This window comes from Aquarana catesbeiana, linkage group LG05 (genome assembly GCF_042186555.1).
Source record: "Aquarana catesbeiana isolate 2022-GZ linkage group LG05, ASM4218655v1, whole genome shotgun sequence".
NCBI classification, from domain to species: Eukaryota; Metazoa; Chordata; class Amphibia; order Anura; family Ranidae; genus Aquarana; species Aquarana catesbeiana.
In genome coordinates this window covers 217,811,409-217,830,227 of record NC_133328.1, presented here as the reverse complement: position 1 = coordinate 217,830,227, position 18,819 = coordinate 217,811,409, and the positions used below count along the sequence as shown (strand labels likewise).

At 43.2% G+C, this 18,819-nt stretch overlaps 1 protein-coding gene across 1 annotated transcript in view; it reads right to left on the bottom strand.

The window, feature by feature from the left end:
- The window catches only part of STK17A (serine/threonine kinase 17a), a 53,650-nt gene extending 48,254 nt beyond the window's left edge, over window positions 1–5,396 (bottom strand). The window contains exons 1-2 of the mRNA XM_073632766.1: window positions 5,277–5,396; window positions 2,391–2,585 (exon numbers count right to left, since the gene is read on the bottom strand). Coding sequence (XP_073488867.1) covers window positions 2,391–2,573 — 183 coding nt within the window. The 5' untranslated portion in view covers window positions 2,574–2,585; window positions 5,277–5,396. The remainder of the gene's footprint in view (window positions 1–2,390; window positions 2,586–5,276) is intronic.
- Window positions 5,397–18,819: the final 13,423 nt, after the last annotated feature.

Sequence of the window (18,819 nt, the reverse complement as noted above, 5' to 3'; positions counted from 1 at the left end):
CCTCTGCTCATCTATACTTCTGAGACTGACTCTCTAAAATGCTCTTTTTATACTCAATCACGTTACTGACCAGGACCCAATTAGTCACAAAATGTTCTTCCAGCTCTTACTTCTTAGTACCACTAACTATGCCAGCTTTTTGTTGCCCTGTGCCAACTTTGAGACATGTTGCTGCCAGCAATTTGAAAATTACCCCCCCCCCCTTCTTAAAAATGGTACATCTTCTCACTTAACCACTCCAAAATTGATGTCCTTTTTCCCCCCACAAATAGAGCTTTCTTTTGGTGGTATTTGATCACCTCTGCGGTTTTTATTTTTTGCACTATAAACAAAAAAGCCTGACAAAAAAAAAAAAAAAAAATATATTATAAAACTTAATCAATTTAGGCCATAATGTATTCTGCTACATATTTTTGTTAAAAAAGAAAATCTCAATAAGCATATATTGATTGGTTTGCACAAAAGTTAGTGTCTACAATCTTTATGGGATAGAAATATATATATATATATATATATATATATATATATATATATATATATATATATATATATATATATATATATATATATATATATATATATATATATATATATCCTGCTTAGCAGAAACAAGATCTGTCTTCCCTCGTCACAGAACGGCGGTCTGCCTCTGTAAACAAGGTGCCTCGGTCTGGAACGATGGACAAGTCCCGGCAGACATTGGACCTGCCGGACCCGCTGATTGGCTCCCGCTGAGTCCAATCACAGCAGGAGCTGGCAGCGCGTGTGTGCGCAGGAGAGCTGCCGCCCCACATTACATGTACGTTGGGTGGTCGGCAAGTGGTTAAACATGCAATAGGTTTTCTATTGTGAATGGAAATGGGTTTATGGAGACTTGACCAAAAATGACGCATGCTCTGAAGTACGAGACGTTGTACGTGTTGTCCCATCGTACGTCACCGTGTTCTTGACGGTCCGAATTTGGTGTGACCGTGTGTATGCAAGACAGCTTGAGCGGAATTCCATCGGAAAAACCTTCAGAGTTTATTCCGCCGACAAAACTGGTCGTGTGTACAGGGCATAAGACTCAGTCTAAAGCAGGGATATGCAATTAGCGGACCTCCAGCTGTTGCAACTGCGAGTCCCATGAGGCACAGCAAGACTCTGACAGCCACAAGCATGACACCCAGAGGCATGCAACAGCTGGAGGTCCGCTAATTGCATATCCCTGGTCTAAAGAGACCCGTTAGCCTTGAATAGGTGCAGAACAAAAAAACAAAAAAAACAAACAAAAACACCCCCCCCCACATACAAGCCAGTATAACACAAGTATTATCACTTATACACATCAACTGGTTACATATTTATGATTTTTTTGATCCACACTTGAAAAAGGTCAGTTGGATTTGGAGCAGTTGCTATGGGCAGTACAGACTTTCCTGTTTGATAAAACAACTCTATTAGATGAACTACAAAATGAAGAATCAAGGTACCTTCTGAAAGATCTCAACTATATAGAAAACTTGGATATTTTTAATGCACTTAACCAGCCTCACAAAGAAATGACAAAGTACAAAACATGACACCCAGGGCATGCAAAGTTAACTAAAAAGATTGCGGTTAACTGATCACAACATCTAAAATAGCACATTACCATACTGTCAAAGCCATTGTTTATCTGCAAATCCAGCAAAATATCAAGAACATTTTCCCCTTTGGATTTCGATCAGAACAGATTGTCACTTCCTGTACACAGCTAATCATTTTGCATTACATAGATCACTACATCATCAATTTCATTTCTCAGAGAAATGAGGAAGTTTTGCATTAGTCACACAGGAAGCAGAACAAGTGGTTGATGAACAGTTTCACAAAAATTCAGCCATATTAAGGAAACAAATTTTAGACCATTTCAGTATCCAAATCAGGACAAAACAACTGAAAGAATAATTTCTACACTCTGACCTGCAGATTTACCGTACTCTACTTTTGCTGAAATCGTGCACACAAAAATAGAAGGCCAATAATAAAGCCAAAAAAAAATAAATAAAAAACCACCCCACACAAACACAAAGAAAAATCAGCACATTAGCAGTCAATCATTACACTGTATGGCATTTCAACAGCTTGTTCAGCATGAGTCCAAATGACAGTTGCTGTTCTTGGCAGAGCTGAATGCACCAGTTCATTTGTTTTTGAAACTACAAATCAAAGCTGCCTGGCACTGACAGCCTGTCTATATCAATGAAGCAAAACCTGTACGCCATCCCACAACAGAGCACAACTCCAAGGACACAAGAAAGCAAAACACAATCCCACTGTAGTTGGGATGTAAATACACACCTAAGACAACCACAGAGGTGGGATTTATTAACATGGGTTGTGATCAAACACAAGAAAAGGGGTCCTCACCTGCCCAGCTCATGGCCGGGGGCCATAGTGTAGCGAGATGTAAATGGCTGGCTCTGGATCGGGGTAGTAGGCTCTCCGAGAAGGCCGGGCCTCTCATGACTTCTCCTCTCCTGCTGTCTCCTTGCAGTCCTCGGAGTGCTACAACATTTATCCATCATGCCATAGCTTTCTTCTGGGATCATTCCGACAACAACCTGGATAAGAAAAGACAAATGTCACAAACTGGAAGTCTACTATCCCACCACACAGGGCAGAGAAAAAGAATTCAGCTTATTACTGTTTGGCTGATGGTTTTACACCCAGCAACTTCGATTTCAGACCAAAGTTTGTATAGTGGGGTGGTTTTGACAGGCCCACCCACGTCTCATTTCAGTGGATTCATCAGGAATTGACCAGAACTTGTATGTATTGACCAGTGCCTCCATCAGAAGACTTCCCAGCATACTGTCCCAGTGACCAATTACATTTTTCCCCTCATTTCTGGTCCCTATAACAAGATTTCCAATTGGAAGTCCTCCCCTTTTTCCAGTGACTACTAGCCTTTTTTGATCTCCTTTCCCTCAGATTTGAGAGAAAGTGACCCCATTGGAAATGTCCCCTTTTCCTATTCTGGTGACAACTCAAAAGTCTTTATTTTTCTTAGTTTTTACGTCCAGTGACAAAAGTTACTAGATCAAATAGGAAAGGTGGCATATGCAAACAAAAACCTGACAGGGATTTTAACCTTTCCCTGATTTATCCAAAAAAAAGTGTGGATTAGATGGGTTTTAGGCTCCATTCTTATCAGTGCGTCTCCAAAGTTACACGATTTCCAGTGCGACTTTACATTCTTTGGACCAAATTAGTACAGGCACCTTTTCATCAATGCTGTGACTAAGTCACACCGATTTGAACAGGTGCCATTGGCCTTCCCAGCAGGTATGATCCACAAGACTGTCACTGACCTCTGCTCTTCATACAGCAATTGTTGCTCTTCAGCAGGCGCCTGATCTTTTTTGCTGCATCCGCCATGCAACTTTGATGTCCAAAGTCGCACAAGTGTGAATGGAGCTTCAAAGTCCCGCAGGAAAATCGTGCAACTTTGGCGTTGTGCTAGTGTGAACGGAACCTAACCACATCTGATCAGATCCAGTCATTGCGAAGGTATTCTGACAGCTGCGGGAGCAGTGGCTGTCTAACACACAACAACCCAGAAGGGGAAAGAGTACTCCACACAGATGGGGCAAATCTATCGATCCCTCTTGTTCAGGACTATACGGAAGAACACCTACAGTGTGCCCAGCCTAAAAGTAAGGGGGGGGGGGGGGTTTAAATTCCATTAAGATCACTGAATGCTTTCACAATGGGGCAGTGCGCTGGCAGGGAGAGGAAAAACTCCTATAAGCAGCATCTTTGGAGAGAAAAAAAAAAAAAAAAAAAAAAAAAAAAGCACCCCTCTCCATTGAAATGAATCGGAAGTGCCTCAAAATTGTTCTTGCAACAGTTTTTTTTAAGTCATGTGACCGTCAAAAAAAAAAAAAAACACACCCCTAACACCTGAAAACCTAAAGCAGTTTTCAAGCGTCTCAGTGTGAAAGAGGTCTTAGAGAAATCTTTGGAGTGATTTCCGCTCCCCATCGACAGGAAGTGACCCTTAAAAGCTCATTCACACCATGTAGGGCAGGGGTCTCAAACTGGCGGCCTTCCAGCTGTTGGGAAACTACAAGTCCCATCATGCCTCTGCCTGTGGGAGTCATGCTTATAACTGTCTGCCTTGCAATGCCTCATGGGACTTGTAGTTTCGCAACAGCTGAAGGGCCGCCAGTTTGAGACCCCTGAGGTTTTCTGTACATCTATAAAAAAAAAAAAAAAAAACCCCACACACAAACCTAAACACACATACAAGTGGCGACCTGCGTTTTTCTGCACTGGATAAACACGGGTCACTTCTAGAGATGAGCTTGGAAGCACCTCTAGCTGAACTTGAGTCCTTTTTCATCCCAAGAAGCTGCGGGCCAGTTCGTTCCCAACCTGTAGCGCTTTGTTTACATGGGCTTTGGGGTGGGAATGACCAGACCTGCAGCCCACTGGGAGAAAAAAGATAAATAAAAAAAAAGGAGAATAGAAAAACAGCTGAAGTTCAAAGTTTGGGTAGAGAGGAGACCCATGCTCCTCTCTAATCCCTGCTAGGCTATAGGACCCATTCACAACGACACACATCCGCATTTTTCTGCAGCACACTACATGTCAGTGAACCGGAGACACGAATGAAGGCTCGCTGTAACACTAATAAAGTTGCAAAAAAAAAAATACATGCAATGCACTAAAAGAGCTTCCTGTCGCAGCGGACGCTCACAGCATTTTCCATGCAAACACACACAACCGCACGCTTTTTCCAGGTGTTTTTATGGCATCAACGAGCTCTAAAATAATAGACAGCAAGGGAAAAAAAAACTGACCAGGGTGTTAACCCCTTCTCTATTCCAAACTAAAAAAAATAAAAGAAGAATAAAAAGTGGAGGTTTTAGATACACCTTAACCCCTTGTGTGCCCTATCCCTCCCAATGTACACACAGGATCACACTGGGGTCAGCTCAGGCAGATTTCCACCAAGAAAAAAGTGTTTATTTTTGAACACGTGACTGCCACGTTCAAATCTGATTGGCCAGGGCTGCAGACCTGTCACTTTAGCGACATACAGCGTTAGCTGCACTAATTGTCTCTAAGCAAAGCCCTTCCCATTACTCAGCTCTTCCCATATACCTCAATGGTATCCTATATACTAGCAGTATAGGGAGTATTTAGCCTGGTGCCGGGCTACGACTGCCTACAGAGCTTCCCCATTAAAGTAAAGCGCATAAAACGTCCAGGGAATTGCTGGAGGCCGGGATATAATAGACACATACCACGTCCTGTACACGGAGAGCCTCACACACAACGCCACTCACAGATCCAACGGCTGAGACTGCCTTCACTACAGCCAGCGCCGACTCCACACCCAGCCTATAACAAGACACGCCCACAATGCACCTACAACACCGCCCACTGCAAGCTTCCTCACTGGGCGGGCAAGGCGGAAGGGGGCGGAGTTCAAGGTGCTCATCCAACCTAAGCTGGTGTGACCCACGTGTCCACTAGGGGGCGCTGAACTAGACGTGGCGCTGGTGTCCGGGTAGCCGAGGTGACAGACGTAGTGGGAGGTGGGCGAGTGTGCCGCTCGGGGATACAGTTATTATTAGTAAGGGTCACGTGTGTTTGTGTAGTACGGATTCCTCAGGATTATATGGAAAAATATTACTGTATTTATCATACTGCCAGTGGAGCTTACAATTTAAATTGCAGGATTGTGAAAGCGTCTCGTTAGAAGCGCACCGTGTCCCCAATCACGCCTAGGTGTAGCAAAAATGCGCAAAAAATTTTTAGGCACGGCAAAAAATGCACAAAAAACTGCAAAATGCACCTCATTAATGTCCCAAATTTGGTATACAAGCTTCTTTAGCGCTGTACAAATGAATGGTGTCGCTATAAAAACGCTCCAAAAACGCAAATCAGTAGCATCGCTCAATTGTGAATGGAACCTTAGGAAACGCAAGTTGGTCATTTACCCAGCTCTTGGCAGCAGAAAACAAGTGTTATTTGTAAGCGCATTTAGGCACGTCAGGCTTTTGGACATCCAGTCATTTCATTGGCCAGAATATACATGAACGCTCAACCACTAAATACACTTTTAGTGCTGTTTGGACGTGTTTGGTGCTTTTTTCTGCTGAAACGATCCTCTCCCGAGGGCTAGTTCACACCACAAAACCGTCTGCCAGATCCATTCCGGATGCGTTTCTGCATGCGCTTTTTTGACCCGTTTTTATGCATTCCGGTGCGTTTTTTATGTGTTCCAGATGCTTTTTTCCTCCTTTTTTTCTTCTTCTTTTTTTTTTTCACTGTAATGGTGTCTGTTGTGTTTTTGATGCGTTCTGGTGCATTTTTTGATGCATTTTACCATGTTCGGCTCCATTCACATGAATGCGTTTTTTCATGCTTTTTGCAGAAATGCAGGACGTTTTTTTAACATGGGTTCCTATAAAACATGTTCACATCAATGCATTTTGTGCCTCTGCGTGTTTGGAAAGGGTCAGGCCTGGTTCACACCTATGCATTTTTTAGTGCGTTTTCAGTTTTGCAGAAACACAATACAGTCCATTTAACATGTTTTCCTATGAGTGTAGTTCACATCTGTGCATCTTATGGAAAGGGCCAGGGTTTTTAGGCTCGATTCACATCTATGCATGTTGCTTTTGAGCATTTCTGGAGTTTTTTTTGTGATGCTTGCCACGTTTTTGAGCAGCGTTTTTACAGCGTTTTTGCCGCATTTTGTGTTTTTTTTTACAGTTTTTTTTAGACTGTATACAGTCTAAAAAAAAAAAAAAAAAAGCCAAAAATGCAAAACGCATCAAAAACGATGCACTTGCGTTTTTGATGCTGGTCCATTGAATTCTATTACATGCAAAACGCTGCATTTTGCATGAAAAAAAGTCCCTGACCCTTTCCAAAAATGCAGAGGTACAAAAAGGCATTGATGTGAACATGTTCCATAGGAACCCATGTTAAAAAATTCCCATGCATTTCTGCAAAATGCATCAAAAAACGCGCCAGTGTGAATGGAGCCTAAGGCGTGATTTTACAAGACAAAAAAAATGTTAAAGTGGAAGTAAAGTCTGCTGTATTTTTTTTTTTGAAGGCCCCCCAGGTGGGTTATGCTATAATGTACTAGTGTGCACAGCATATTAGTACATTATGGCAGACTTACCTGTCATATGCATAGTTGCCAAGATTGCAAAAAAAATTTGTGGGACACTTTTTTGGCTGTAGGCGGAGCCGTATAATAATTAGGGGGCGGGGCATGCATTTGTAGGCATGGCATAGCAATAAAAAAGAAACCTTTGCTGCAGTGAAAATGGGCGTGGTTTATACGGAATAGTGGGTGTGGCTTAAATGGGCGTGGCTCAAAGGGGGTGTGGTTAGAGTCTGAGATGAATGAAGGATGGAGAGGGAAAGGGGGAGAGAAGAATGAAGGGACAGCAGCCCCAGATCCTGCACAACAATAGAAATATGTGTATTCTAGAAAGTTTAATCAATCAGCAGATAAAGATACTCCAAACACCTGGTGTTAGCGCTTCAATCATCCCAGCACCATGATTTTTATGGTGTCAGGATGATTAAAGTGCATTATTTCTATTATTACATTGTAATATAAAATTAAATCATTCAACTCACCATAATGCCGAATCAGTGGGATCCCTGAGCGTGTCACTAGCCACGTCGCCTGCCACCAGCAGAGTCCTTCCTTGCATCAGGTGCCCCCAGCACCTGGGTTGCATCAGGTGTCCCCAGCAGAGTCTGTCCTTGCATCAGGTGTCCCCAGCAGAGTCTGTCCTTGCATCAGGTGTCCCCAGCAGTGTCTGTCCTTGCATCAGGTGTCCCCAGCAGAGTCTGTCCTTGTATCAGGTGTCCCCAGCAGAGTCTGTCCTCATATCAGGTGCCCCCGGGAGAGTCCCTCCTTGCATCAGGTGCCCCCAGCAGAGTCCCTCCTTGCATCAGGTGCCCCCAGCAGAGTCCCTCCTTGCATCAGGTGCCCCCAGCACAGTCAGTCTTTACACCAGTGTTTCCAGCCTCAGTCCTTAAATCAGTGTCCCAGGCAGAGCCATAGTTACCCCCTCCCTCTGTACATAGTTTCCTCTCTCCCCCTAGTTACCCCCCTGTGCATAGTTACCCCCCCCCCCCTGTACATAGTATCCCCCCTGTACATAGTAACCCCTCCTGTATAGTTAACCCCCCCTCCTGTAAATTGTTAACCCCCTCCTGTAAATAGTTAACCCCCCTCCTGTATATAGTTAACCCCCCTCCTGTATATAGTTAACCCTCCCCTCTCCTGTACATAGTTAACCCCCCTCCTGTATATAGTTAACCCCTCTCCTGTATAGTTAACCCTCCCCCTCCTGTATATAGTTAACCCTCCCCCTCCTGTATATAGTTAACCCCCTCCTCCTGTATATAGCTAACCCCCCTCCTCCTGTATATAGTTACCCCCCTCCTGTATATAGTTAACCCCCCTCCTGTACATTAAAGTTAAATTGCTGCAGAGACAAGAGCCAGTGGCGTCACTACAGCTGGTGTCACCCGGTGCGGAAAAAACCTCCATCAACTATGGTCCCCCTTCAGTACAGACCCCCCTCCCTCAGTAAAGACCCCCCCCTACTAAGTACAGACCGCCCCTCCAGCAGTACAGATCCTCCACCCTCAGTACAGACCCCCCCCCACTAAGTACAGACCCCCTCCATCAGTTTAGACCCCCTCAGTGTAGACCCCCCTCATCAGTATAGACCCCCTCAGTACAGACCCCTCTCCCTCAATACAGACCCCCCTCAGTGCGGTCCCCCCATCTATCAGTATAGACCCCCTCAGTGCAGACCCCCTCAGTGCAGACCCCCCTCCATCAGTGCAGACCCCCCTCAGTGCAGACCCCCCCCCAGTGCAGACCCCCCTCCATCAGTGCAGACCCCCTCAGTGCAGACCCCCTCAGCTTTACCGTCGTTTTAGTAAAGGTAAACGACGGTAAAGCGGCGTTATATTTAGCGCCGCTGTACCGCCAGCGCCCGCACGCCTCAGTGTGAAAGTAGCCATAGACATTACATACAGTCAGCCTAAACAGAAAAGTAAAAGAATAAAAAAGAAAAGGAAATATCAGATGAACATTTTGCGAGGTAGCCGAAGGGCTATCCCCATTAGGGGTTCATGGAAGTCTCATTGGAAGTAGTAATCACAGTAAATATCCTTAGAATGCAAATAAAACAATAAGTGTTGAAGAGCCTCTGCATGATAGCTCTACCGCAGTCGCTAAGCCTGTGGGTGCTATCATTAATTTCTTAATGGAAGTATGGTCGCCTGGTCAGCGCCAGGGGCAAGGGGAGGGGGGCCAGAAAAGCCTCCAACTAACCTCCCCCCCTCCCCTCCAGCGAAGAGGCATCAGATATTATGTTCATCAACATCATGGTGTGCAATACATAAAACACCATCCCTGTAACAGGGGATGTGTACAATTTTTGAAAGGTATAGAAGAGAAAAGAGGGAAAGAAGCCTTTTTTCATGCCCACAACGAGCATCCCGCTCTTAGGTGGCCTATTGGTACTCTAAAAGCTGCCGTGTAGCGAGGAATGTCTCTCTTCCCCCTAGGTTCTTAGTGGCACACGGGCTTTAAGGGATGGTTCTGTCAGTTCTAACAGAGCCGTGTCTAGGCTAGAGGGTACGCGTCCAGAGTCGGAAAGGTATTCTATCCAGGGAGTCTAGATACCAACGAATCGGTCTCGAGAACCCCGACAGGTCGCTATCCAGTCTTCCCCCTCCAGGATGTCATTGACCCTGCTGATCCATTCTTCCCGGGTAGGAACCCTGGACTGCTTCCAGTATGTTAGAAGCAGGTGCCATGCCGTGCCGCATTCAGCAAGTGAGGCAGCGCTCTTTTTGTATTGGCTAATTGGAATTGGAGGGGAGAAAGGAACGTCGAGCCCTAGTATTTCTTTTATTTGGTCCTTGATATCTTCTCAAATCGGTTTAATTAAGGGACATTCTCACCACACATGGATAAGTGTACCCCTGTGTCCACAGCCACGCCAGCGTAGCTCGGACCTGGAGGGATAAATACGTGCCAAGTCAGTTGGCACCGGGTAACAGCAGGACAGTATTTTATAGTTTGTTTCTTGGGTTTTAGAGTCAATAGAGCTTGAGTGGGTGAGCTGGTATAAGTGGGTTAATTGGGTCTCGGTAAGTTCGCACCCCAGGTCTCTTTCCCACACCCGAAGATATAAGCAGGCTTAGACTCGTATGTGGCAGAGCTAAGTAGTCGGTATAGTTCAGATACCATATGAGGTATTGGTTGTTCATCTGTGAATAGGTGTTCAAACGGTGTAAGGGAGGAGTGCAATCTTATTTAAAGTGACTAGTGCTTTAGTGAACAAGTTGATAAACAAAGTCCTTTTGTAAACACAAGTCTTTTTTGCAAAAAGTGACAGGTGCTCTTCAATCATGTGTCCTTTGTGTTGGCGCTTCTTATGGTGCCACCTATAGGTATTGCACTCACCAGAAATACTCACCTCTTGAAGGGGTATAGCACATTCACAGTGTTTGCCACTGTGCAGCAGTTTCCAGAACCACTCCTTTAGAGACGGCTCTTTGCTCTTTTAGGTATTCATCAGTGTCACCCACATGCAGAGATAAGATGCTCCCATAGTATAATACCATTTTCCAAAAGTTTTATTGAGTTTGTACAGTTGAAAACATACTCACATCCTCTCTGTATGTTTAAAACGTTTAAAACCAGGAAGCTGGGACGATTTGCGTTCTATGGTTCCAAACCGGAAGTGACGTAAATACATATTTTGTCTTGTATAAAGGAAAGGTCACCATAGATCCTATTTTCAGTTTTCTAGCCTCAGCAATGAAAAGCTGACAGTGGTTCCCCACCCTATCCAAAACTGTATGAAATTGGGCTTTTAGTGATTCTGTTATCCATCTAAAATAAAGAAAAAAAAGATACGTTTGAATATCAGAATATCGGGTTAACCCATTTTTAAATAGTCATTTGTCATATAGTTAATTGGCCTTTCTGACCTAAAGCATGCCTGTTGCCTGGTTTAATTTTGTATTGACATCCAATATTTCACTGTCAGCTGCTAATTTACAATTAACTTTTAAAAAGCATCCACTCTAAATGCAGTTTGTCTCAGACTAATCAATCACGCTTGTGCCAACAAGTAATTATCATCATTTAAATGTATAAATAAATTACATATATGATATATTGTTGAGGTGAGCTGTGGCTTGTATTTATATGTATGGGGCATTGAAAAGAAAATACTTGTTATTTGCACAATCAGACATACAATGCTGTGAAAAAGAATTTGCCCCCTTTCTGATTTTTTCTTTTTTTGCATTTTGTCACACTTAAATGATTCAGATCATCAAACACATTTTATTATTACACAAAAATAACCCGAATAAATACAAAATGCAGTTTTTAAATGATAGTTTCATTTATTAAAGTGAAAGTAAACCCTCCTGTTGTTTTCAGCCAAGGAAGCTGCCGTCTTTGCCTCTGTTTAATCTACAACTGCCATGATGCTGCACATGTGATCAATTATGACACCAGCCATTGGATGGTTTGACAGTTTGGTTGAGAGCACAACCAATGGGAGTGCTGCATTTCCGGCACGTGCCGGAAATTAAACTGTTTTATGGCTGGGTTTACTACCGCTTTAAGGCAAAAAAGCTGTCCAAACCTGGTTGTGCCACCCTTGGTGGCAACAACTTCAATCAAGCATTTGCAATAACTAGCAATGAGTTTTTCACATTGCTGTGGAGCAATTTTGGCCCACTCTTCTTTGCAGAATTGTTTTAATTCAGACACCTAGGAGGGTTTTCTAGCATGAATGGCCTGTGTAAGGTCATGATACAGCATCTCAATTGGATTTAAGTCCAGGCTTTGACTAAGCCACTCCAAAACCTAAATTTTGCTTTGTTTGAACCATTCGGAGGTGGACTTGCTGTTGTGTTTGGGATCATTGTCCTGTTGCATAACCCAAGTGCACTTGAGCTTGAGGTCACGAACTGATGGCTGAACATTCTCCTTTAGGCTTGATTCTATGCATGTCGTTTTTGAGCATTACTGCAGTGCTTTTTGCAGTGCTTGCCGCGTTTTTTGACATGCGCTTTTAACCACGATTTTGCCGCAGTTTGCGTTTTGCCTTTTTTGGGGTTTTTTTACACTGTATGTAGCTGGTTTCTAAGGAGGGGGAAGCCGGCCGCCGCTTCCTTAAAAAACGATGAGTCATCAGCTGTCAGCGGGCTCCCCGCTGAATGTAAAAAAAAAGAATTGCTGGCTAAAAAAAAAATTGTGAAAAAATAAAAGCGTGGGCCCCCCCAGGTCCATACCAGGCCCTTGGGTCTAGTATGGATTCGGAGGGGACTCCCCCACGCCAAACTTAAAAAAAAAAATGGCGTGGGTTCCCCACCAAAATCCATACCAGACTGTTATCTGAGCATACAGCCCGGCAGGTCAGGAAAGGCAGGGGACGAGCAAGCGCCCCCCCTCCTGAACCATACCAGGTTGCATGCCCTCAACATGGTGGGGGTGGGTGCTCTGCGCCCCCCACCCCAAGGCACCTTGCCCCCATGTTGATATGGGGACAAGAGTCTCTTCCCGACAACCCTTGCCCAGTCTGCGCCGGTCTGCGGGTGGGGGGCCTATCGGAATCTGGAAGCCCCCTTTAACAAGGGGGCCCCCGGATCCTGGCCGCCCCCCCCTATGTGAATGAGTATGGGGTACATTGTACAGAATTCAGTCTTGGCGATGACTCCTCCATCTGACATACAGCCATACTTCCCCACGTCCAGATACAAAAATTCATACGTCGCCAACACAACCGCCAACAACATGATACTACTGTAGCCCTTTTAGTTATAGTAGTACGACCCCAAGTTAGGGGGTGGGACGATCCGGACGTGTTTCCCATCTATCGCACCACAGCAGTTGGGAAAGTCCCACTGCTGTGCGAATTGGGAGGCCACAGTCTGCCATTTCTGTGGGTTGGAAGGAAACTGTGGAGTCAAACAAGAAAAAAAAAATAGTACTTTTGCACATAACATTGCAAGCAGATTAGATACAAACATTCTTGACTAACATAAGTATAACATTTATTTAAATGAAGTATTTAAAGTAAAAAGTATAAGGTACACTTATCAGATTCCTCACCCCCTCTGATGGCCCATTGTAAAAGTTTTATGGGGGGGGGGGATGTTTTGGACAGGTAACCCTCTCCACTTCATTGAGAGCTGAATGCATAAATAATGTGTGTTACTTTGGCCAGCCCCTCCTTACTTACACTATTGGCAGCCCACTGGACAGGTAAGAAGTGTCATAATACAAAAATATGAGTACACACTGTACAAGTTGAAGCACATTTTTACATTCTGTAATTAACTATCAAGATAATAGGAGAACAAAACTTGAAACAGTACCATTTGAAAGTATTCAGGCAGGCCCTTGCACTGCATGCTTTGGTGGATTTATCCATAAATATGAACACAAAAGAGGTAGGTATAGTGTGTATGGGTTTGACAAAGTCTGTAGATAGAGTATTGGTATCGGTTGACTTAGCAGTTGGGGGGAGGGAGGGTTTCAAATGAGTTTTGGCCCCCCAAAAAAAGCCTCTTGCACTATGCCTGAATTTAAGGACAACAATAACATTTGTACACATTTTAGGGGGTAATTAGGGTAAGCACTACAATGGAGCTGACAAAATACATTGTTAAGTGACTAGGCTAGGTGTATATGGGCCCAGGATAGCATGCTGGGGAGGTTAGAGAGGGCAAATATACATTAAGGAATAAAAAGGACATTAAAAGCTTACAGCATGCATGAGGACAAAGAGGACATTCACAGCATATTACATTCATGGTAATTATGGAATGATGAAAGAAATACAATACATTAGCAAACATTAAATACATAGAATGTGATGTTAAAGGATAAAACTTACCTTAATATAGTCCTTCTGCAGGACCTGAATTATGGCAGAACAGGTCTCTGGAATAATGATTCCCAGAGCCTGGGGGGAGATCCCAGTGGTAAACTTAATATCCTGGAGACTTCTCCCCGTCGCCAAGTACCACAAGGTGGCGACGAGCCTTTGCTCAGGAGTGATGGCTTGCCACATGCAGGTGTTCTGCTTGGTTATATAGGGGGTAAGCAAAGCCAACAGATGGTGAAAAACGGCGTCCGTCATTCTGAGATAATTCCTGAAATAGTAAGGATTATTCTCCTGGAGCTCCCGCAGCAAAGGCATGTGAGAGAATTGGTCATGATTAAGTAACCAGTTCTTGGTCCATGAACTCCTCCTCACCCTGCTCATGGACTGGACTTGGGTCAAAGCAAAAAATCCAACACCAAGCATAGCACGAGCTCTCTGACGAGAACGTAACCGCAACATGGCTAGAAAACGGTTCGCTGGTCAGAACGCACAAAAAATCAGAAAGGACCTGAGAAGAACAAGCTGAAAATCAGAAACGAGCGGACAAGAACGCACTGAAAAACAGAAGCGAACTATAAATAGAACCTACTGAAAGACAGGAACAAACTGACAACACTCACTAAAGAAAAGATACGAGCCCACAAGCACAAACTGAAAAGCAGAAACGAACTGAAAAGCACGAGGCTGAAAAGCGCAAATCGTCTCTCACCAAACTTCTACTAACACGAGATAAACACGAGATTAGCAGAAGGAGCCCAAAGGGTGGCGCACTGGCTATTGAACTTCCTTTTTATATGCTCGTCGTACGTGTTGTACATCACCTCGTTCTCACGTTCAGAATTGTTGGCCTACATTTGTGTGACCGTGTATATGCAAGACAAGTTTGAGCCAACAACCTTTGGACTAAAACCACGGTTTTGTTGTCGGAAAGTCAGATTGTGTGTACGGGGCATTACCCTTTCAGTTCAGTGGTTTTTCATCCCAGTGTAGCTGTAGAGTACCCCCCAACCCTTTGTCTGTGATCTGATTACCCTGCAACAGGTCTGCTTAGGATACAAGGACATCCTCCTGGCTGCCCCTACGTACAGAAAGCCTGATGCTAAATGCCAGTATTAAGTAGATTCTTATAGCCATTAATCAAATTCAAAACCTAAACCAAAAGGAATGCAAGACCACATTTACAAAGGAGTCAAAGACAGTTTTAATGAGTCACAAAACAACCAGTGCATTTCAGGGGAAAGAAGCTCTCCCTTCATCAGTAATGTTTGCAAGTGTTTAAACTGTATCAGGGAAGGATATGCCAGATAACTTACTGCTTACAAAAAAAAATCAGATGGGGCAGAACTGTGCCAGTAAAATAGCTACAACAAACCAGTCTACCGCCTGTCTTCTTTCCCGTTACTATTCTCTAATAAAAAAAGTATTGAAGCCCCAGTCCCTTTTCGATATATGACTTTGAATTGATCAAATTCAAAGCTACCTTGGAAGTTTAAATGTGGTATCTGCCTGGTACAAGAAGTAGAGAAAAATAAGATGCACAGGATGGGCTCCAGGAAGCACATCACTACTGACGTTTATTGAAGTTACATGAGGGCTGGATGCAGTGGATTACACTGAAATCAGATTAAGGTCAACCAAGTGAACTTTCTGACTTAATACAGTTGCTGCATACTATTAGAGCAATACTGTTTGCTTCATCTTATTGCCTAGAATTGCTAGTTAACAAAAAAGTTGTGAAGTTTCACTACAATCCCTGTTAAATATAGGGATTATTTCAGATGTTTGTAAAATATAAACATTTGTTCATAATGGGAAACTTTCTGGCAAGACGTTAATTTACAATAGGAGGTTGGGAAATTTATAGCGCTATCATTTTTTTTTTCTTCCCATGAAGATAAGTTTGTTAGGTATGAGATACATGGTACAAGGCAGTGACAACAACACAATATAAACTGTCAGCATTTATTGGACAAATATGCAGCATAGTAAAAACAAATTATACCATAAAGACATAAAAAAAAGTGCAAAAAATGGGTTAAAGTTTTCAATTTAAGCAATTGTTCCTACATTCGTAGCTGTGTGGTAGAGTGAGATTTGAGACTGGGGTTTATGTAGAACTGGTGCATGAAGGATTGGTTAGTTGTGAATATATAGCAGAAGTCCTTCATATGTCTAGTACATTTTATTAAAATTCGTATATGTGGTATGTTTAGGAGTTGTAATGATAAATTTGTAATCAAGCCATAGGTGTGCGCAGACTATTGCATTAGGGTGTGCACGTCAAAGCTCAAACATACATGCCTTTCTCTGCAGCCTCAGCTGCACTGCACAGTGAATGATTGGGAAGTGCTGTGTGCTGAGTGGCTTCCTATTCATTCACAACCCGAAGCACAGTAAACATGGTTTACTATGCTTCAGTTATGAATGAACACAGTGAGTGAGTGTGCTCACTGTGTTCATTTAGAAAAGGAAGGGGAAGGTCAATTACGTTATTACTGGCCCTTTCCCCTGCTCTCCATTCTGAAACACCCCCCCACAGCAGGCGGGGTGAGAGGAGAAGAGGAAAGCTAGCAGCACTGCTGGGGGGAAAAGGTGCAACACAGGGGGAAGCCAGGACAGTAGGGGGAATCTGCACGTAGTAATTAGGGTATGTCCAGGCACACCTGGCATGCCCCCTGCGCATGCCTATGAATCAAGCTTTGTGAATACTCTTGAGTATTGTGCATTTTTTTTTTTGCTCCAAAAAGGGGATGTAAAATAAGCCAAATTTTCATTTAGGATTTTGTTTGGAGTGTTGCAAAAAAAAAAAAAAAAAGAACCAGAATCTGCAAAAAAAAGAACATAAAAAAGAAGTACAACAGAGATTAGGAGATACTAAAACATATGGAAAGGAGCCTAGACTGCTACCTGCTGTCTACAATTAAAATGCAAATGTTAATATGCAATATTTCATGTTTACACATCTAAAATAAAAGTTGGCTTTAAACGTTGTTTTGATTTTTTTACCTTACCACAATTAATAAATGTTTACAGGAGCACAATCTATTCTAAAAATATAGAAGTTATGTACTACAAAAATCATATAACAGGTCATAAAATAGAGCTGGACCAATAGAAGTAAATTGGTTCCAAATTCATCTACTGAAATATATCGAAGTGATTTTCAAATATAGTATAGGTGGACCCTGTTCTGGTCCTACGCTGCTACCTCTCTGCCACCAGATGTTACATTTTTGGATGTGTACAGATAAGCTCCTAGTACAAAAAATGTATTCTTACTTATAGAAGAACTCCAGCTTTTCCTCTCCAAAACAACAGATGCATTGTGCATGTAGATGAATCCCAATCTCACTGTCAGTTTATGTGTAACCTACCTCCTCCTTCAGCTGTATACAGCAGGTTTTAGTGTCTGTGATGTCACTCCTCCTCTTGGCTGAATTTCAAAGTTCTCTGACTTCCTGTTTCCTTCCTTTTCCAGTTCTGATACTACATGTCCCATGATCCTTTGACAAACACATGGCCCCTGCCCCCACCTATAACTGGCCTTCCTTTGAGCCTCTTTAGCTTCAGGGCGGGCTATGGGTGTCACTTGTATCAGTTCTGGGAGTTGATGTGGGTGGGTCCTAGGGTTACTGTGAGTGTTTTTGGGCCTTTATGTGGGTGGTGAGAGGTGTGAATGTGTCATACCTCCTCCTGTGTCATTCCTGTCTTGCAGCATGCCAAAGAATAATGGCTTCCTGCAAGACTACAGAGGAAGGGCTATGAGAGGTTATTATGAAGGTGTTTCCTTCATATGTAAATTAATCACTTCACAGAGAGCAGGGCTCTGGGAGGGCGGGATCTGAGGGGCGGGACTTTCCCTGTTCACACTGGTCAGCAAATTTAACTAGGCAGGATTGAATTCTAATTGTGATCCATTTAATCTTGCCCAGCAGGGGTTTCCTTCTTGAATAATGATGTGATCTGTGAGGCGAGACTTGAGAGGCTTGGACTCTTCCTGTAGGTGTAACAAATTTAAAATAAATTGTAGCGCTAAAAACACACATATATAAATAATAAATAAATATAAAGTTCAAAGTGCACATAAACGTAATGTCCCAAGAAAAAACGAATATATGATCCAAAGGAACAAAAGTCCACAGTGAAAATAAATAATCCGTGTATCAATCCTGTCTGCTTCCCAAACTTCAGCTTGTATGTCATCAATTTAAGCGAATAGATGGAATACGCTTACCAGAGAAGTTGGATTCTACTGCCATAAGCATAGAATCAATGGAGCTTAATGCCACCCAGGGCGAAGTGGTGAAGTGTTGGAGGCAAGGGTAGAGCCTCTGCCAAGCCGGGACGTCCTCCCCTTACCCACCGAAGCAGAGCCGAAAATGGGTTCCACAAAGCGAAGTGGTTTCTCAGTTCCCCAGGATATGTGGAAAAAAGAAGTTTATGTGCACTTTGAACTTTATATTTATTTATTATTTATATATGTGTGTTTTTAGCGCTACAATTTATTTTAAATTTGTTTCTCCCTTTTTTGTCACATGGTTTGTAGCAGCTGTTTTTGTTTCTTTTGGGTAGCGCATTCATCATCCCCTTTTTCACTTCCTGTAGGTGTGACTGAGTGGGAATGAATGCTAATTAGAATGTATTCTATCCCACCCACCATTAGAGCTGTGAAGGAAGTTACATAATTTGCAGAGTCTGAATGACTACAAAGGGGAATGTTACAGACTCTAGCTTCTGCAGGAAGTGGCTGTGGAAGAGACAGAGTCTATCATCAGGCTACACACACAGTGTCGCAGTATACAAAGTCACAACTAAACCCAGAATATCAGGGGACAGACAATAGAGCAACATGGCACAGAGGTATGATCTATGC